The sequence below is a fragment of the Herpailurus yagouaroundi genome, unplaced genomic scaffold, assembly GCF_014898765.1.
Source record: "Herpailurus yagouaroundi ecotype Mexico unplaced genomic scaffold, PumYag 141, whole genome shotgun sequence".
In the NCBI taxonomy this organism is placed as follows: Eukaryota; Metazoa; Chordata; class Mammalia; order Carnivora; family Felidae; genus Herpailurus; species Herpailurus yagouaroundi.
The window spans coordinates 962,346-981,968 of NW_024412396.1; the positions used below are offsets into that span (position 1 = coordinate 962,346).

General features: G+C 52.4%; 3 protein-coding genes across 10 annotated transcripts; 1 reads left to right on the forward strand and 2 right to left on the reverse strand.

Moving 5' to 3' along the window:
* Nucleotides 1-1,721: 1,721 nt before the first annotated feature.
* NDRG2 (NDRG family member 2) lies at nt 1,722-12,100 on the reverse strand. Of its 5 annotated transcripts, none has more exons than XM_040476540.1 (17): nt 12,051-12,100; nt 9,150-9,216; nt 8,374-8,454; nt 7,998-8,039; nt 7,488-7,593; nt 7,153-7,273; nt 6,914-6,976; nt 5,895-5,955; nt 5,593-5,679; nt 5,338-5,394; nt 5,060-5,163; nt 4,346-4,390; nt 4,011-4,062; nt 3,708-3,755; nt 3,433-3,468; nt 2,987-3,038; nt 1,722-2,709 (listed from the first exon to the last, which is right to left on the reverse strand). In XM_040476540.1, the coding sequence occupies exons 3-17, from the start codon at nt 8,446-8,448 to the stop codon at nt 2,543-2,545; spliced, it is 1,116 nt and encodes a 371-aa protein (XP_040332474.1). In that variant the 5' UTR covers nt 8,449-8,454; nt 9,150-9,216; nt 12,051-12,100; the 3' UTR covers nt 1,722-2,542. The 5 variants fall into 5 exon arrangements, with proteins under 5 accessions (XP_040332474.1, XP_040332472.1, XP_040332473.1 ...); XM_040476538.1 differs by lacking the exon at nt 12,051-12,100 and adding an exon at nt 10,834-10,919; XM_040476539.1 differs by lacking the exon at nt 12,051-12,100 and adding an exon at nt 10,174-10,252.
* Nucleotides 12,101-13,256: 1,156 nt separating this feature from the next.
* Nucleotides 13,257-16,400, forward strand: TPPP2 (tubulin polymerization promoting protein family member 2). Of its 4 annotated transcripts, none has more exons than XM_040476546.1 (4): nt 13,257-13,280; nt 14,512-14,753; nt 14,987-15,140; nt 15,778-16,069. In XM_040476546.1, the coding sequence occupies exons 2-4, from the start codon at nt 14,581-14,583 to the stop codon at nt 16,012-16,014; spliced, it is 564 nt and encodes a 187-aa protein (XP_040332480.1). In that variant the 5' UTR covers nt 13,257-13,280; nt 14,512-14,580; the 3' UTR covers nt 16,015-16,069. The 4 variants fall into 4 exon arrangements, with proteins under 4 accessions (XP_040332480.1, XP_040332479.1, XP_040332478.1 ...); XM_040476545.1 differs by lacking the exon at nt 13,257-13,280 and adding an exon at nt 14,123-14,356; XM_040476544.1 differs by lacking the exon at nt 13,257-13,280 and adding an exon at nt 14,125-14,311 and having other exon boundaries at nt 15,778-16,067.
* Nucleotides 16,401-17,095: 695 nt separating this feature from the next.
* On the reverse strand, nt 17,096-18,862 carry RNASE13 (ribonuclease A family member 13 (inactive)). The gene has a single exon (XM_040476549.1). It carries the CDS (start codon nt 18,396-18,398, stop codon nt 17,934-17,936), a length of 465 nt encoding a protein of 154 aa, XP_040332483.1. The 5' UTR covers nt 18,399-18,862; the 3' UTR covers nt 17,096-17,933.
* Between the last annotated feature and the right edge of the window lie 761 nt (nt 18,863-19,623).

Below are 19,623 nucleotides of genomic sequence, written 5' to 3' on the forward strand. Positions count from 1 at the left end.
CCCCCCCCCCCCCCCCCCCCCCCCCCCCCCAGTTAGGAAGAACCATGCCAACCACAGGAGGGCACTGCGTCCCCATGGGCTAGCCTGGAATGTCTAGGACCAACAAAGTGAAGAGGTCAGACAAGGACAGCAAACCCCCTCTCCCTTGCTCCCAGCAGAAAACATCTCTCCCTCTTCCTAGCTCTTGGGTTTCTCATGCTGACACATCTATAGGAGAGAGACACACAGTCACCACCATGTCACACACCACCTGCGTGACAGATACATACACACACACTCACACGTGTACACATGGTATCCTCCCTCTTCTGAAGATTACCTTGCTAACGGTGTTCTCTGTGTGAGAAGACCTGCCTTCCTTCCCATAATGCACAGTAGCACCTTTTGCCAGGCAAGGCTGATGCTGGTTGGAGTTCTTAGCCTTTCTGTCACGTTTTGTTTACCTAGGAGCTAGTCAGTCCAGTGATTCCAATTGTGCTATTTCTTTAGGGTGGCATTAAAGCACTCTTTGCTACCTGCCCGGGATGAGGTCACCCAACACACTTGCCATCAACAGCTAGCTCTATAACCCTGCGAGTCACCTGAGACCCCAGCCCCCTCCAGTCCTGGCCTCACGCATTTATAGCAGTCTCAGTCCTGAGAGAGTGACGAAATGCTCAAGAGTCAGTAACATATTCCATGCCTCCCTTCCATGTCAGTGTGTCAGCACCAGACAGCAAGCTACATTAGTCCTCAGCTCAGTTTCATTGAGGAAAGCACATAATTGTGTGTGGAGTACTCTAGAAAGTACTCCGGTAAGTGACCTTGTAATATTCCATCCACAGCACTCTTAACAATAACACTGTAAAAAAGTACCTTCCCATTTTTTACTTTTTGTGCCCCAAGAGCCCAAGAATCAGCCTGCAACAGCCACAATATCTGAAGTCCTTTTGCTGAGTATTGTTCATACTTGTTGAAAAGCTTCTCAGAGAACCACAGTCTAAAACTCCCTGAATTCTTGGATTCATGGGGGAGTAGGATTCCTGAGAGGAAATCCTTTGTGTTCTTGCTCTCCTGAAGGAGTCTTCAGATTGGGGTCAACTATGACCAACCCAACCCCTGTAGTAACTGCGTGAGGCCTGGTCTACTGATTCTATTGAACCATCTAAAGTGGAATCTAGGGGCACCTGGGTGACTCAGTTGGCCAAGCGTCCAATTCTTGATTTTGGCTCAGGTCATGGCCTCATGGTTTGTGAGTTTGAGCCCTGTATCAGGCTCTACACTGACAGTGTGGAGCCTGATTGGGATTCTCTCTCTCCCTGTCTCTCTGCCCCTTCCCTGCACAAGTTCTCACTCTCTCTCAAAATAAAGTTTTAGAAATTAAAAGTAAAATAAAATAAAATAGAATTAAGTGACCCCTAGGGAGGATCCTGCAGGAAGGTGGACAAGATGTCCTTGGACACTTCAGCCAGTATTCTGTACTTCCTGCTTCAGATCATGATGTTGGTGACATCAACTAACTAATAATAAGTCCCATAAAACCTACATAGCTCCTCTCTCCCAAAACTTGAAAATACTATCAATATCAAGGACAATACCATCCTATTGGAATAGGGGCCAGTGACCATGTAGTCACGTTCTGTGAAGTGTTCATGCCATATCTGAGAAGAGAATGTGGTTGGGCAGGGGGAAGTCATGAACAGGGGCATGATGTGGGCATACTCAGACAAGGAAGAATGGCACTCAGTTCCTCTACAGTTTATTGTTACAGCAGAAATTGTGGGACACAGGAGGGCACCCTCCACACATAACACAGTGTGGTCAGAGCCCCAAGATAGCCCTTCCCACCCCTATGACAAGCCCCAAGCAGCCCTGCCCCAGCTTAGCTCCCTCCCCCTCCCACTCTAGACACACACTGTCTAGACAGCTACCAAAGTTAGTGCAGCCAATGGCCCCAGGCCCCTTCCTATTGCCCCAGCTCCGATCCTTCCCTCATACTTGCTCATTGCCCACCACCTCCCATTCCAACTTCCATTTCACACACTGGGTGTTTCTATACCATCCTGAGGACCATTAACCCACCAGCAAGCCTCCCCTGACACACATTCAGTTAGGTCCATACCCGTCAGAGATCTGAAGGGTTCATGAGAAGCCCTATCAGATTTGGTGAATGGAGTCCTGGCCCCAAGTCCCCCACCCTTGCAATGGGATAAGTAGGGAGAGTCTGGTGGAGGCACATGGGCAACTACAACAACCTCTTGTCCCTTATCAACAGACACCTAGATTAGGGAGAGGGGTACGTGCCCTCACCACCTTAACACCACAATGAGGGAGAGGGATACTTTAGGGGTCTGGGTCCCTAAGAGATATTGGGACATCTCTCCCAGGAGCTGAGGGGAATCACAGGTTAGAGGTCAAGGTTAGGGTAGCAATCAAAGATCAAGGTCATCTCCCCACATGATCTGCCCATCTTCCCTTACTCTGGCCCAGTGCCCTATGCACCTCCCAGGTTAGTGCTGGGGGAGGTGAGGGCTGGGTCCTACACCAGGGCAACAAAGGTCACTCAACAGGAGACCTCCATGGTATGCCCTGGAGGCCCTGAAGGGAGAGTTCCAGACTCGCTGCTCTGGGACAGGGTGCGAGAGCGGGACCGGTTGCCGTCAATGGATGCTGCGCTGGTCAGGGAGGCTGTGCGCGATCGTGACAGGCGAGTCATGCAGGATGAGGCCACTGTGGAGACAGAAGGATGAGCAGGTAGGCATAAAGGAGGTGAGACAGAGAGGCTGGCAACTCAAGAGTGGGGTGCTTGGGTGAGCCGAGAGTCACAAATGGGGCTGGAGCGGGAGGTCAATGATTTGGCAGACGGTGGTAACTTCCAGAACTAGCCTGAAATGGTTCCCTCCCCCCACCCCCTCCTACCCCACCCCCCCACCCCCAGTGCCCATCCCTTCCCCACTCCTGTGCAGCAATCACTGTTCTCATGATAGCTTCTGACTCCCATACTCACTGTAGCCCATGCCTTGCAGGAAGTACTTGAAGGCCTCGGTCAGCTTGCCTGGCTGTGGAAGTAAGAAGAGGAGAGGGGGACAGTGAGGTGAGGTTAGAAGCTGAGTTGGAGGGTTGCCTGGGTGACTCAACTGAGCATCTGACTTGATTTCAGCTCAGGTCATAATCCCAGGGTCGTGAGATCGAGCCCCACGCCAGGCTCCACACTGTTAGTGCTTGGGATTCTGTCTCTCTCCCTCTCTCTCTGCCCCTCTGCTGCTCACGATCTCACTCTCTCACTCTCTCTCTCTCAAAATAAATAAATAAACATTAAAAAAGAAAAAGAAGCCAAGCTGGAACCCCAAGCCATGGCAGGTTAGGTGTGGAATGAGTGGCAAATGGATGAGCGACAAAGTGTATGGTTCAGAGTCACTAGTATCCCATCCCATGGACGGCAGGGGTACTCACCTGAGTCAGCTGGGGCTGGCCTCCAGAGTCAGCCATCTGTGCAGGAGATAGAGACAACCATCCAGAAGACATAAATAAACGGAGCCATGCCAAGAGATAGAAAAGGTTCTCTTTTCCTTAGCCTCCCCACTCCAGGCCCTCAGGGTTTGCTTTCTTTATCCGCCCCACTTGCTCCCATGCAGGACCTGAAAGGCCTAGAAGCTAAATCTAGAGAGGATCTATGGCTCTGGACAGGGGGCCAGGAGTCAGGCGGGGTATGGAGTAGGGTTACTGACCTTGAGAAAAGAGGTCTGGGTGGGGTCCAGCTTTGAGTTACATTCCACCTGGAGTAAGCAGGAGGCTGAATGAATGAGGTCATACTCCCTGTGGCCCCTCCCTTCGAAGGGACCCAAGGACCCAGATCCCAGTTTCTTTCCCATCAGCCTCGTACCCATTTCCTTCTTACCAGGAATCAACCTCTTATGCCCCACAGTCACTCTCCCTGTTCCAAACAGAGCTGGCCTCTTGGCAAGATACCCCTCTGACCACCACCCTGGATCTCCAACCCTCCCTCACCCACCCCAAAATTCCCTACTGACCACTGCATCTTCATGGGGTGCTTGGTCTCCTACCACCAGCATCACAGGGCACCTAGAGGCATAGTGTCGGGAGAAGAGGGTAAGGCCCTGGTGCTCTATCACCTGCCTTTTCCCAGAAGAGCAGTTAGACAATGTTTGACTCCAAAGAGGAGACGGTCTTCTGACCCTACCAAGACAATTCAAAGGGGGATGGACCTAGACAGTGAGATTTGCTTCATAGGACAGTATGGGAGGTAATGAGATAACTCCCTGTTAAAAGACTCTCCTTCTAAAGAATATAAGCACCTAGGGAAGATCCAGAGAGAGAGGCAAAGCTTTATCTCTTAACGTCTTACTTGAGGGTGACAGCACCTCCACGCTCAAGGTTCAGGTCTCGGCGGCTAGAGAGGGGTTCAAAGAGGAGCAGGAATGTTAGGCAGGCAATGCTGTCTATCCGGATGGAAGCCATCTCCTCCCTGAGGAAGCTCTCTTCCTCCCAGAAATTATAGTCAAATATTAATAATTAAAAGTGAGAAACAAGGGCATCTGGGTTGCTCACTTGGTTAAGCATCTGACTCTTGACTTTGGCCCAGGTCACAGTTTATGAGTTCAAGCCCCACGTCAGGCTCTGCACTGACAGCGCAGAGCCTGCTTGGGATTCTCTCTTGCTCTTGCTCTCTTTCTCTCTCAAAATAAATAAAGTTAAAAAAAAAAAAAAGTGGGAACCAAGGTGGCAGGCAGGCCTCAAACACAATCCCTATGGTCATTTGTGCCCCAGGTCTCTGGCCAGAGGTCAGTGAAGGGGGAGGAAGGGCACATGGACAAGAGACCATCTATCTCACTTCTGGGAATCCAAAAATCCAAGGGAAGTAAACAGGAGAAAGGGGGACGGCTCCATATAATTCATTCCACGGGGTCTGGGCCACAGCTGCCCCAGCTGCACACCAAATCCTGCCCTCCTCGCACTGTGTACGTCCCAGACTTTGCTCTCCTTCTCTGCACCTCCCCACGACCCCCAGCTGCTGCTTCTACATTTGCTTCACCTGTGTGCACACACACCACCCACTCACTTGTTGTAGCTATTCCAGTACAGTTCAATGTTGTCCAGATTGGGTGCATGTGTAATGATATTTCTGTACTTTTGTATCAACTCAGAATTTCCAGACAACTCCTCCTGAACGAATGAAGAGAAAAAAAAATCAGGATTGAGAAGAGAAGTCAACAGTTACTGGATGAGAAGAGCCATGCTTTCCTCCCTCCCCAGACCCCGTCCCAGCTAAGGGAGTCACCCCAAGCATTCAAGACCCCAAGGTCCCCTCTACTTCCTCCAGCTTCCACAACCACTTACTTGGCTGAAGAGATGTCCAAGGATCATCTCCGGAATGGAAGAGGTGAGGCCTGTTAGCTATGAGGAAAAAGGGCAGGTGAGCAAGCTCAGGATACCATGAGGAGAAGAAACCCAGGCTACAAAGTGACACACACATCTTCCCTGCTCCACTCCCCTTTCTTGACATTCACAGGCCAAGCAGTTATGCTAGTAGAGCCTAACTGGACCCACGCAAGCCCCGCCCCACCAGACATCAACCCACAGGCTCCTCCAAACCTTGTGGGCTGCCCAATCCATCCAGCCCTTGGCATTGGGATCAATGTTGATGAGGACAAGACCTTCGACTGTATCCGGGTGAGTAAGCTGAGGAGTAGCAGGAGGATGGGAAATCAGAGGCTGGGCAGGGCCTTATTCCTTCCCACTGAGCTCCAGCCAGTCTTAGGGGCCCATGGGGCCTGCCCCCCACCCCCTCCCCACAAACACATACTATTAAACCACACTCTCCTAATCAGTCTGCCATGGGCCTTAAACCTTATCTGGGTTGCTTTTGTGTTTTTGTTTTTGTTTTTATTTCTTACAGCATATCGTGACAGGATGTAGGCCCCAGCTCCAACACCAACTCCAATTATTGTGGAAAAACTGTAAAAGAGAAATGCATGTCTAATGGGCCCTGGTGTCCAAAACTTTGGCTTTTCAAACTCCTTACCCTCTCTCCCAAGGCCACATGCACAAAGGACAGAACACCATCTTCCCTTGAGGGGTGCTAAAAGGGAAGGCGCCAGGGAGCTAACAATTGACACTGGTAGTCAGTGTAGGTCCCTGAAGTCTATCTTCAGCCCTCTTGGGAAGCCAGGGTCTTGAAAAGAAACACCCATCCCCCAAACAACCAGCCACTTGTTTTCCTACATAGCTCTGTGTCCATTCTCAATTCTCAAGAGCTAGTTCAACTTGTTCTGTTTTAGTTCCTGGTTCCTCGTGAGAAACCGGGAAGAAGGGAACTTGAAGCAAGATGTTAAAAAAAAAACAAAAAAAAAAACTTCAGTGAACAACAGGGACAATGGGGGAAACAGAGCCAACAAGGCAAACCGGAGCTGCCCATGGCCCGGGTGCCCAGGAAAAGCCAAGCCGGGAGTCCTCTGCACTCAGCATACATACCACAGAGGCTCACCTGGCTTTCCCTTCCTTCTCCCTCTCTCCCTCACACTCAGGGTGTGAGGGCTCCAGATCACCAGGTGTGTGTGTGTGTGGAGGAGGGGAAGTAGGAGGGAAAGACAAGTCCATCTGGCTCCTTGAGATTATGTCACCCCTCCACTTCCTCCGACCTTCTGAATCAGAGAAGCCCCTCCTCAGCCTAAGGCAGGGCCACACATAACCCCTCCCTTTCCTGCCTCTATCCATTAGGGCTACTCAGCTGATTCAAGTCCATTTCCAAACCTACCCCTTCCTCTCAACAGTCAGGTGGAGGCATGGAGGAGGAAGGATATATCTAGGACAGAGCCCACAACCCGTCTAGGAACCCTGGTGGACACAGGAGTTCTAAGGGCACCATTATGCCAGACAGAGAACTACGGTTTGGAGGGGTACCCAGGCTTCTCACTTTAAGTACTGCAGGATGCAAGGGATCATATCTGCCAGCTGGTCCAGAGATGGGTACTGATATCTGGGGAAAAGAAGAATGTTAAGGAAAATGCCAACCTGTCCCCGCTGCCCCGCACCTCAGGGTGTCCTATCCATCCTTTCCTGGAATCTCCACTGTTTCCTCCTCCCCTGAGTCCACTCTTCCCCACACCCCCTGTGCCTCACAGCCCAGTGAGGAAGGAGGGAGCTAATTCTCACCCCAAAGGGAACACAGGAGCCCCCTCTTCCATTCCAGGGGCATCCACATGAACTCGCACGAAGTTCTGAATGATTTCCTGCATATCTCCGAATTGAAACAGCGGCTGGAAGCAAGATTTATCTAAAGAGAATCCCCATCACCCCGATGGTAGAATCAGCCAGGGAAAAGCAACCCGAAGTCAGAACCCACCCTCTTTCTTTCATGCCATAGTCAGAGGACAGAACCTCCCCTTCACATGCCACATGGGTGCTGACCCTTCCCCATCCCTTAGGGTTTTACCCTTCCCACCAGCCTCTTCCCAGAAAGGGGTGGGAGGGGAAGGTGAGGTCCTTACAATTGAGTCCCACATCATGGTAGGTGAGTATCGCTGGGCGTTTGGGTTTGGGGGTGCCATAGACAGTAAAAGTGACAGAGCCATAAGGTGTCTCCACAGAGTGAGTCTGCAGAAAAACAGGTCACCATCAGGAGGAGTCAGGCTGAGAGGAAAAAGAGGCAAGAGAAGGACGCCCACAAAAGTCAAAGTCAAAAGTCAGGGAGTTGAGGTATGGGAGGGGCAAAGTGAGGAGACAGGAACAAAGATTTAGAAATAGGATCAGCAAGACTTTGGTTCAGGTAAATAAAACAGTGGAAGATGATTCAGAGGGTGGAAAAGAATCCTAAAAGTTGGGAGAGCACCAAGGAACTCTGAGGAGGAGGAAAAAGGAAGGAAAGGGAGAGATGGGAAAGGGAAAGCACTGGAATGAAAGGGAGCAGAGAGGGGAGAAAGAGCCAGGTAGCAGTCCTCTCCCTACTGGGAGACAGGAGAACCCCTCCTCCCACCCTGGGACTACTCCCAAGCTGTTACCTGTCCCTGGTCCAGGAGGATTCCGGCAGCTAACTCAGCCTCCTGGAGAGACACACATGGACAGACACACGCAGACACACACAGCCATGTAGAGTCATAGATGGAGAGACAGGCACAGATAAAGAAAGGCAAAGAGACCAACCGAGACGAAAGACAGAAAGAGATGACAAAAAGAGACATGGAGAGGATGAAGGTTAGTGCAGTGACAGGACAAAGGCCTGACTCCCATTGTGGTGTATGGGGGAGAGACATGGGTACAGGTGGAGAAAACAGGGGTGTGGGTTAGAAAGAGATCATGGATTTGGGAAGGCAGGAGGCGAGGGGGATGCCCGCAGGCCTGGACTTCGGGTCTGGGAGTCGGAGGGTCTCTATTGACCTTGGCCACCTCGGGCGTCTGCCCTGGCAACAGCGGCTTCTCCTCTGTGATCTGCACCTCCTGCAGCTCCGCCATGGTGGCCTGGTAGGATGAAGAAACACCAAAACTGGGGAGGTTGCCTCCACCCCTGCACATCTCATACACCTGGCTCCCTCTCTCAGCCCAGGACAGTGTAGGGTGCAGAGGGCCCTAGGAGAGGGAGCACACATCAAGCCTTTCTCGCCCCCAGCTCCATGTCCAGGCTGCTGGAAAGGCAGGCTAGTGGCAGAGGACTCAGGATACCACTTCTCTTCAGACTCGCCATCCCTCTGGCTACCCCTCAACACCCACACCTCCAGACCCCCCTCTCCTGTCATGCATAGAAATACCAGGGTGGGGCAGGAGTGTTGCTCGGGTTTCCCATGCTATATTTAGGGGCCACCCCACACTCCCAGAGTAGGTAGGGATGAAACTCATGGCTCAGTGACTGGGTACGCCAATGATACTAAGGAACAGAGTAGTGAGAGTTCATAATTAACTGTGACCTTCAACTAAACATCAAGGTCAGCAGCTCAAAGGGAAAGGGGTTAAAAATGACCCAAGTACCAAGACCAAGAGGGTGAGAGAGAAAAAAAGAAAAGAAGAACAAGGGACACCTGTATCCAACTGACCCAATGCTTCCCTTCCTTCCAAGACTCTCCCTCCCTCCCCATTGTGAATAAATTAGCATACATTCAACATTAGTGGGGCTGGGGAGGAGCAGAACACCTGTGCAGCCTGGGGGTGGGGTCACTTACTGGGCTCCTATTGGCTGGATGCAGTGGGGTCAGGGGTCAGGGTTCTCTCCCCTCCTGGCTCAGGGGTCTGAGAAAACAAGGCAATGAGGTGAATGACACGGGAGACAGACCCTGGGTCTTTTAGGGACAGAAAGCCTCAGCCAAGATCTGGACTACCTGGGTCACCCACCCTCCCCAGGTCACTAACCCTCCCTAATCTGTACCCCTGAGTCCAATGAACATGTCTTCTCTAGGCTTCAGCTAGAATCAATACAGGTTGGAGGGGCCTGCGGGGCAACACGGAGAGCAGGTATCAGCCCAGGCTGGGGGAGGAGAGAAGGAAGTGCTGATGTGGAGGAAAGAGCGTGGCTTGTGTCGGAACCTCTGGATTCTAGTCCCGGCTCTGTAGCTGAGGGTGTGACCTTGGCCCACTCAGTTACTTCTCTTGGCTTCAATTTCCTATTTGCAAACTACAAGTGGGGACTAGGGGATCCTCAAGATTTTTGACAGCTCTCAAGTGAGATGAGGGTAGCTGAGCATGACTGTTTCGCACTTAAACGTTTAAAAAGGAAATTTAAAAAGCCTCGTGCCTTCGAGTCTCTCCTCCACCCAGTCTCGGTGTGGGTGCCCCGAGCGGAGAAGGGAAGGGAGGGCGGCCCCACAGTCTCCTCCCAGCACCCCCCCCCCCGCCCCTCCCGCCCCGACGACCCGCAAGGGCCAAGCGCCAGCTGGGAAGGGATGGGTAGGAAGGATGGGACTAACCCGGACCTGCACCCGTCCGCACCTACGCTGCTCGCCCGCGTGGGGACCGACACTCTAGCGCGGCCGGCGCGGAGCGCCCGGGACCCTGGACACAACCTCGCGCACGCCCCAAACACGCCCTGCCGCTCGCGGAGCCTCCGCCTTTGTGCGCCGCGGCGCAGCGCCCCCTCCTTGCGGGGCCCTTCCCCCGAGCGGTCGGCTCCGAGGGATAGGGATCAAACCGCCCACCGGCCCGACTGGCGCCATCCAGGCCCTGCGGCCCCTCGCCCGCCCCTCCCCCTACCTGCTGCCGCCGCGGCCGCTTCCACCTTCACTTGCCTTTGACTCTCCGGCCCGCCCGGCTCGGGCTCCCCACAGACCCGCCCCCGGCCCGCCCCAGCCCGCCCACGGGCCGACAGCTCCCTGCAGATCCGCCCCAGACCCCCAGTAAACACGCCCCCCCCCTTTATCCCGCCCCAGGCTGTCTGCCGCTCAGGGAGGGGCTGGGCTGGGGACCCAAGGGGTACCCTAAAGGAAGCAAACTGCTGGGTGCTTCCGCGTTCTGCTCGCGCTCCCCACGACATCCCCCCCGCAACCCAGCGGTTGTGGGGTGTGCGGGGATCCCTTAGTCCTGCAGGGGATCCTCACGCCTGCCCTCCACACCGCCCCCACCCGTGACCTGGATCTGCCTATCGCACTGTGGTTCCTTCCTTCGCCCCCAGACCCAGTATGAGGACGGGTAGGGGGGGAAACGAACCCAGGGTGCTGACACCCCACGATTTCGACTCCGCTTGCCCGTAAACACAGAGCTAGGTTAAGGAAGGAGGAGGTGGGCGGGGATCGCCGCAGAGGAGGCGAGGGTCTCGCCCGCTGGGAGGGGCAGGTGTGCTAGCACCGACGGGTGGGGGTGGGGGTCGTCGAGGGCGCAGGAGTTTCAACTTCGGGGTGCCCAGGGTCCTGGTACCTCCTCTCTGTGCTGCGTCCCGACGCCAGCTCTCGGCTGCTGAGAAGTTGGAAAACAAGGCGGGGAGGGGGGGCGGGGAATGCGGGGGGCCGCTATAAATAGAGGGAGATCGCAGGAGGGGGGGCGAGGATGGCCAACGGGGACTCCCGGGTCAAGGCCCCAAGGGGGGACGGAGGAGGGGCCAGGGACCCCCAGGGGCTCTGACTCTAGGGTAAACAGGCGTGGGGGCGGAGTTAACTCTGCGGGGGTGGAGTAGGGGCTTGGGGAGGACGCTGTGTCCCGGGCTGGAACCCAAGAGACCCTGTGGCTTCGGCGGTAACCCCTCCTAGTCCGGCCCAGAGGAGGAGGGTGAGACAGGCTCGGCCCGGCTGTATCTCAGTGCCCAGGCGGTGTTTTCTCAGAGACTGCTGCGTGTCGCTTTCGGGGCCTGGGATGGGTTTGCGGTCTTAGACTGCTCACTAGCCCTATCCGACCCCCACCCTAGATGCATCCTCCCTGTGCCCCTAGAGGAAGGCCACCTGGAATGGGATAGTTGGGTGGCCGAGGGGTTCCTAAGTTGTCTTAGACAAAAGGAAACCAGATTGAATTCCTCCCCACCTGCACCCTTCCAGCGCCCCCACCCCCACCCCACCAGGGTTCCCACCCCATCTTCCTTCAGCCTGGTTCCTGAGTTACCATTTCGGGGGCTGGGCGGCAGGCCAGTTGGGAACAATGGCCAATGGAAGTGGAGCTGCCAACCGCAACACCAGCACAAGCTGCCCCCCCCAAGACCCCCAAATTGCCCTCCCCCCTCCTGCCTGGGAACCACCCCCCCCCACCCCCCTCACCACCCACAACCCCCTCCCATCCAAGGAACATCAATGCCCCTTTCATCCCCACTTGGCAGGGTCTATTGGAAAGAAGGAGGGGCCAAGAGGGAGGAGGTGACCCAGAGTAGGAGAACTGGTCAGGATCAAACCCCGGGTCTCAACAACCTCATATCTAAAGGACCCCCGAACCTTCTCCCAATTTGGAACATCGAAGTTTTCCTCATTTCCCTCCCCCCACCCTCTTCATAACTGTTTCCCTCAGAAACTGGCCCAGAGGCTGGGCACCCTGGCAGCTTGCCTAGTCCCCTCTCCCCTCTGGACGCCAGTTTAACACTCTCCTGGACAAGGAAAAGCTTGCTAGCCTTAGGGTCATAGACAGAGCTGTGTAGGGCAGGAGAGAGGTCTTACCAGCCCCCCAGGAGCTGGGGAAGAAAGAATGCCTAGAGCTTCCGCCTGCAGTGTTCTCTGATGTGTATAAAGTAGTCTTACTTGGAGTGGGGGAGGGAAGGACCTGGAGGTTCCAGCATCTAAATTCGTCTCTGGGTCAGGATGACTCAGGGGGAACCTGATAAGGGGCCTACGCAGGGGCGTGGGGCGGGCAGGAGGTGGGAAATTTCCACTGGGATCTGTTTGCTTCCGAGGCCTAGGGGTCTCAGCTCCTGCAGGCAGAAATGAGGCTGGTTCTGCCCTAAGGTAGGGTTCCCTTTGTCAGGGTAGGTCCCAGCCCAGCCATAAGTCGCCCAACCAGGGTAATCTCTAACTCCCTTCTCTTGGGCCAGAAGCAGCTTCAAACTGTACTTTCAGTTAAGCAACAGTTTTGCCAGCCTGCTGTGTGCCAGCCACTGTATAGATGCAATTCAAAGAAGTGTGAAGGGTGGTCATATCCGTTCTAGAAGCATATGATGAAGTAGGTGGGAGAAGGAATAAAGACAGAAAGTTAAGAAAAATGAGGTCTATAGAAGTTTAATTGTTTAGACAAAAAATCCTGTGCCAAGTGTTTCCCATTCTTCTCAAGTGGGAGATGAGAGATTTCCATTCCCGCTTGATGGTTTTAGTATCCCTTGACGGAGACAAACCATGAATTCAACAATACTTTTAAATAAGGTTGTTTTTTTAAGATTTTATTTTTAAGTACCCTCTACACCGAATGTGGGGCTCAAACTACAAAGAACTTACAACCCCAACATCAAGAGTCACATGCGTGCTGCACAGACCAAGCCAGTCAGGCTGCGCCGTTTGTACGGAATTCTAATATTTCTAATACCTATGTATGTAGTAATATGTACATGTGCAAAGCGTGCTATTTATTCAGTTGACAGTATTTTCTGTACATATAAATCCCAGGGTCCCTTGCAATAAATCAGAAATCCTCTCCCCAGGAGACTGCAGCCCACAGACTAAGAACCATTATTTTGCTATAATTCAGAGGAAAAGGTTTTTGTTGTTCTTTCCTAGAGTGTACCACCCATGAGGAGTACAACCACAGGGTATTTGAGTGGGAGAAAGGAACGTTCTATCCAGGAAGAAAGGAGCAAGAGGGAAAGCTTGGGAGAAGAAATACACAAGTTACTCGGAAGAATTGAATAGTAGCTAGTAGGTGCAAGGTACTTCCCATATATCATCCCACAATACTATAAGGTAAGTTTTATTGTTACACAGTACAGGTGAGGAACCACAGCTCAGACATTTCTGAAACAGAAGCTTTAGTGATTTGCCCAAGGCCAACCAACCAGTGCTGTAAATGACAAATCTAGGACTCAAATCCCCACCCAGATTCATCCCACTCCAAGGCTATTCTCTTTCAACCATGAGGTAGCTAGCCTCTAAAGTCATTATGGCCCCCAGATGAAGAATAATATTGATGAGAGGTAGGTGATGTTTGATAAAAGCATGGGCCAAGTGTGAAAGTCCTTGACAGTTTTTTTTTTTGTTTTTTTTTTTTTGTCTTGTCACTGAAGATCCTTAGAGCATTCTTGAGCAGGATTAATGGATAAAAAATAGTTTTGTGGGGGTGCCTGGGTGGCTCAGTCAGTTAAGAGTCTGACTTCAGCTCAGGTCATGATCTCACAGTTTGTGAGTTCAAGTCCCATGTCGGGCTCTGTGCTGACAGCTCAGACTCTGGAGCCTGCTTCAGATTCTGTGTCTCTCTCTCTCTCTCTCTCTGCCCCTCCCCACCTCTCAAAAAATGAACATTAAAAGTTCCTACTGAGGTTGGTGTGTCAGAGCCACTGGGATTCTCCATGTTGGTCACTAACTTGGACTTGAGACTAGAAAGGAGGGCACTGCTGGACTGATGCCAACCTGTTTCCATTAACCCCTTCCCTGGGCTCCTCTCAGCACTGTGGGACAGACCATAAACCAATCTGACCAGGACCCAGAGGACTGGGTCAGGCTGGGGGGAATGATGAGGGAAGTTTGATCAGCTGGAAAGATCAGAAGGGTGGCAACTTGCTCAATGCAAAGTGGGGAAATGAAGGACCCCTCTCCCAAGACTCAGGCTGTAGCTTCAAGCTGATGTCACATAAACACTGCTGAGGTCATAGAAGCTTCCCTCTCCTCCCCTGTTTCCCCATTGCTACATAGTCTCCCCAACCAGCTGGCTCCCACATATCTGCACACACTTATAAACAAAGGCTGAGAAGAGGCAGACACCATCCGGCTACTCTCAGGTGCACAAAAGTGGTGAAGACATAGGTGGTAGTGGTGATTATTCAGTATGTAGGATCCATACTAGTATCCCTGGTGCTGGGAACAGTAGGGGGGATGGAAGCGATGGGGGGAAAGGAAAGAGAAGAACAGGGAGGAGGGACTTTGTTCCTGTTGCTGATTCTTATTTTGTTGACTAACACCCATCCTCATTACTCCTCAGTTGTCCCTTCCCCTCCTCCCTCACCCCCAAGTCTTCCTCCCTGCGGCCCTCCCCCACCTCCAGTTGATCATGGCATCAGAAGCAGGGAAAACGTTCCAGCGGTTTGCTGTCTTTGGAGAATCATCAAGCAGTGGCACTGAAATGAACAATAAGAACTTCTCCAAGCTATGCAAAGACTGTGGCATCATGGATGGCAAGATAGTCACCTCCACTGATGTGGACATCGTATTCAGCAAAGTCAAGTAAGGGGCCAGAGATGGGGGCCAGGCACACAAGGCAGTGGGACCTAGAAAGGTTCATGTGGGAGGACACAATAATGGGTCTACTGAGCACCTGCTGGGTACCTGGTCCTGTGCTGTTCCCTGTCCCAGGACCCTCAGTGTCAAGAGACCAAATCTCAGTCAGGGAAGGGTTGGGCCTTGGAAGGTTATGAATTCATGTTCCAAAGTTCCTGGATTTCTGTCTGACTGACCAGAGCCAAAAATGCCCGAACCATCACATTTCAGCAGTTCCAGGAAGCAATGAAGGAGCTGGGCCAGAAACGATTCAAAGACAAGAAGCCAGATGAAGCTCTGGAGAACATTTATAAACTCATGGAAGGCAAGGATCCAGCTACCACTGGTGTTACTGTGAGTGACATTCTTCATCCCTAACCCTTGACTCTACTTCTCTAAATCCCTGCTGCTCCTATCTCCCTTCCCCCTTCCAATGTCCCTAATCTCTGTCATTAGTAATACTGTAGGGAGACAAGGCAGAAAGTCTCTGGGGCACTGTTGGGATTGGAACAGACTTTAGAGATCATCTAGTAATTTCAGGGATGAAGAGACTGAGGCTGAGAGAAGGGTCCACATCTACTTTAATAATAAAGTTAAGCCTTGTTTCCAAGTGTCCAGTGGGCTCTGGGGGAACACTGAGTGCAAAGGACTTGGTATCTGATCCCCACTCCTCCTCCCACTCTTGTATAAGATGTAATATCTGCCCTCCTGCCTCCCACCCACTGTCTGTTCTCTATTTGTCCCCCTCTGTTTATGTTTATTTAATTTTGAAAGAGAGAGAGAGAGAGTATGATAGGGGAGGGGCACAGAGAGAGGGAGATACAGAATCCAAAGCAGGCTCCAGGCTCTGAGCTCTCAGCACAGAGTCCAATGCAGGGCTCTAACTCACAAACCGGTGAGATCATGACCTGAGCCAAAATAGGATGCTTAATGGACTGAGCCACCCAGGTGCCCCCTGTCCCCTCTCTATTTAAAGCCCCTTCTATTCTAGGTTTCAAATAGGGCCCTCCCACTTGGAGGGACCTTGCATATTGGGTCTGGGGTTGAAGTCCTCTGGCTGCCGCCTGGTCAAAATAGCTCCTCTGGAAGCAGAAAACTCCACACACACCCCATTCATTCCCAGACACCAGACTCCTCCACCCTCGTGAGTGGATGGCTCTTGCCACGTTCCTACCCATGGCTGCATCTGGGCCCTAAAGAAAGCAGCCCCATGCCAACAGTAGAATAGAGCACTGGGTCCTAGCAGAACCAAAGTCCATCTTTAGAGAAGGGGTGTGACAGCAAAGGGGAAGAGAGAAGGATCAGACCCATCATCCTCTGGCTTGCAGAAGGCAACAACAGTGGGTGGAGTGAGCCGGCTGACGGACACCAGCAAGTACACCGGCACCCACAAGGAGCGCTTTGACGAGAGTGGCAAAGGCAAAGGCATCGCAGGACGGGAAGAGATGACCGACAAGTCAGGCTATGTGAGTGGCTACAAGGGTGCTGGCACCTATGATAAGAAGAGCAGCAAATGAGAAGTAGCCTCAACAACTAGGGTCAGTTAGTCCTCAACCCAGCATCTTACACACCACGGAGGAGCGTAGGGAACAATAAACATCTGTGTGTGCATCAGCCAATGAGCTCTGTCTTTCCTTCAGAGAGAGGGATAGATAGACCCACTGGTGCAGAGAGAAGAGAAGACCCCAGGAGTCAGGGTTTTGAGTTCTGCACCCTTTCTCTAGTTAACCTCATGCCTCCCAGCCCTAGGTTAGCATTCCCCTCTACAACTGCGTCTAAGAACAGAGCTGAGGAATATATTTGGGGATAAGAGATAAACCAGATGCGGAGGCAAAAGCATTTGCTCCTTGCACTCATACATTTCTGGTATCCACCCTTCTTATCTCCCAAAGGGAAGTGGCAATTCCCGATTGGACCTAGTATGCCCAGACACCACTTGTTAGACCCCTCCCTGTCCCTCCACCTCCCTCCCCTGTTGTAGCCCAGGTGGTGTTGGAGACATGGAACAGAAAATCCCAGTGACTGCTAAGGGTAGCCCAGGAAGATGGCCAGAGGTGAGTGCCTCCAGGACTCCCAGAGCAGGAGTGCTTGTGTGCCGAAGAAAAAGGAATGAAATCAGAATGGCTTCAGATATATTTCTATATTTTTATTTTGGAATGATTATAGATTCACAGGAAGATTGCAAAAATAGTACAGAGGGGTCCAACATACCCTTCACCCAGTTTCATCCAGTGGTTATATCTTCTATAACTCGAGGTGTGGTTTTAAAACCTTCTGTGACCACAGCGAGGCTCACCTCACACCTGTCTTGTCAGTGGCAGATCCTGTAACCGGAGGGGGGGCGGGTTGTCAGGAAGAGCTTTGGGAAGGAAAGGGATGCAGTCATCTTGGGGGTAACAGGTCAGAGAAGATCATTTGAAACTCCAGTGAGCCACAGTGAGAAGAATGGAAGGAAAAGAAGTCAGAGAGAGGAATACAGGGAGACTAAAGGAGGGGAGTGTAGGGGAGAAACTACCCTGGGCTCTGTGGTAGAAGGAGAGAAGAAAGAAGAGGTTACATGGAGAGAAGAGCAATGATTTCGTAGAGAGGAACAGACTGGGGACTGAGGGGCATTCTGGACAAGTGAGGCTAGAAAGACTCTAAGGGTCTTGGGGAGGACCTCTAGCTAGAGGTACCTACCATGTAGGTGAGTGAGTGGAGAGAATCATAAGGGAGATGGGGACAGCTGAGGAGAGAAGGGTAGTGGGGATGGGGAGTTGAGACATGGAGCTGGGTGCCTGTTGTCATGGTGTGAGCTGAGGCTCTGGGCCTCCATCCAGGATTCAGGATCTGGCCCAGTGGAAGGACAGTCACTGCCAACTGGACACAGTCAGCTTCTTGGGTGGGTAAGGCCGTCTGTGGGAGAAGGAAGATGACAGGGGAAGAGAGGAGGTAAACAAGTTGGAAAGGGTCTACAAGGCAGTATGAATTTGCATGGTGACTGAAGCTCTGGACATTTGTCCTACTTCCCTGGTCTCTTGGGAGGGGGCTCTGCCTGCCTTTGAAGTCAGGGAGGAAGCCTTGTATCAGAAATCAGAGGTTTGGGAATGGGAACAGGCTGGTGTATGGTGGCAGTAGGGGGTAGTTCAAATCGAAAGCTTCCCTTTCCTAGTAGACACCAATGATACCTATCGGTTCCGCATCACGCTTTCCGGAACAGAGCAGGTAGAGCCTTTGGTTGGTTAGGGTGCTGTTGTAGTGGCAGCTGGTGGGCAGCTGATTAGGGGCCAGAGAACAGATCGTGATGGGGAAGGAGTCCTCTGTGAATGTACAGTATTCGTTGTAATTCTCACAGAAACTCTCACTGTACTTGCAGAATTTCTGGACTTCTCTCCAGGGGGCATGCACCATATAATGGATTTGCGGGCAATCCCAGCTCTTCTGCTTTCTGCCCCGTACATAGGCCATGAGACCATTACAGTAGCCCTGGAAACCCTTTGGGTAGTGCACCCTGGGATAATCGACGTGTAGCATGTGGAAGTCCTTGATGGCAATCTGCATCTCGATGTCCACAACCAGAGCTGGCCCGAAAGCAAGCTGGAGAAACACAAGCCGGGCCACAGCTACTGCCATTCCTCCTGCTGGTAGAGTTAAGGTGGTTGGAGGCAGAGGTGGGCCTAGAGTGGCTGTCTGCCCCTTCCCACAGTCTCCAACGTCCCCGCAGCCTTCCCCTATACCCTAAGAGCTGTACTGTATTTCAAATATCACCTAGCCCAAGTCCTCATGCCCCAGAGAGAGGAGACACTTGCTGGTTATCCACCTTATATTAGCCATTCCCCCCACTCCCTTGGTCCACCTCGGGGTCTCAGCCTCAGCCAGTCCATGAGCTGTAACACTTACAGAAGAAGAGGTCCAACTGGTCCTTGGGCGAGTGACTCTTCCCAATCATCCCTGGCTCTGGTCAACCTTTCTGGTAAAAAAAATGCAAAGGGGACAGAAGAAACAGGCTGAAGCACAATTCTCTGACTGCTCTGGAGAAAAGGCAGGAGCTGGAAGACCAGTGGGACAGGAGCAGGAATTCTTGTCTGGAGCCAAAGACAGCCCAAAGGTGAGAAGAGGCCAGAAATTTCTAGATAAAGACCAGTCTGGGAGGAGGGCACGTCCCCTAAGTTTGAAGAGCCCCTGGACTGAGGGGGTTGGGTGGGTGGGAGGATAGGGACATTGCTGTCTGGTCCCCTCCTTTCTGCTGTCATCGGAACACTTAGTTCCAGCTCCCTGCCAAAAGGCCCTACGTTCTTGGGCTTTCTTTGATGTTTTCTCTGGTCCATAGATCCCTCTTTGCGGAAAGGTGAGGAGGAAAACACTGTTGTGTTTCTGAGGAACAAGGTGCTGCTTGTTCCTAACCCTCAGAGAACAGAGGGTCTGCCGCTCATCCCACTCACTGTGGCCCAGGAGGCCACACATGCACGCAAGGGCCTCCCTCTAGAGTGCTGGGTTGAGAATCAGAGACCTCGTTGTGGACTCCCCACAGTCCCCATCATCACCTTCCCACCAGTCACAATCACACTGTCACACCAACTCCCTCACCTGTAACTTCAGGCCCTGTCAGAGTCAGAGCACTCCTGAAAACTGAAGCACACTGACCCTGAAGCCTCAGGCTTGTCAAGCTGGGTTACACAGGTTGAGTTGGACTTGAGGAAGTATGGGCCATCTGAGTCCAGAGAATCAGACTCTCAATGTAGTTTGTCATGCTGGGAAAGGGCCGGACTCCTCTTTTCGTCAATACCTGCCCCTTCATCAGAACTAAAGAGTTAGTCCTCTAGAGCCTGCCAGCCACTGTCCTTGACTTCCACATGCC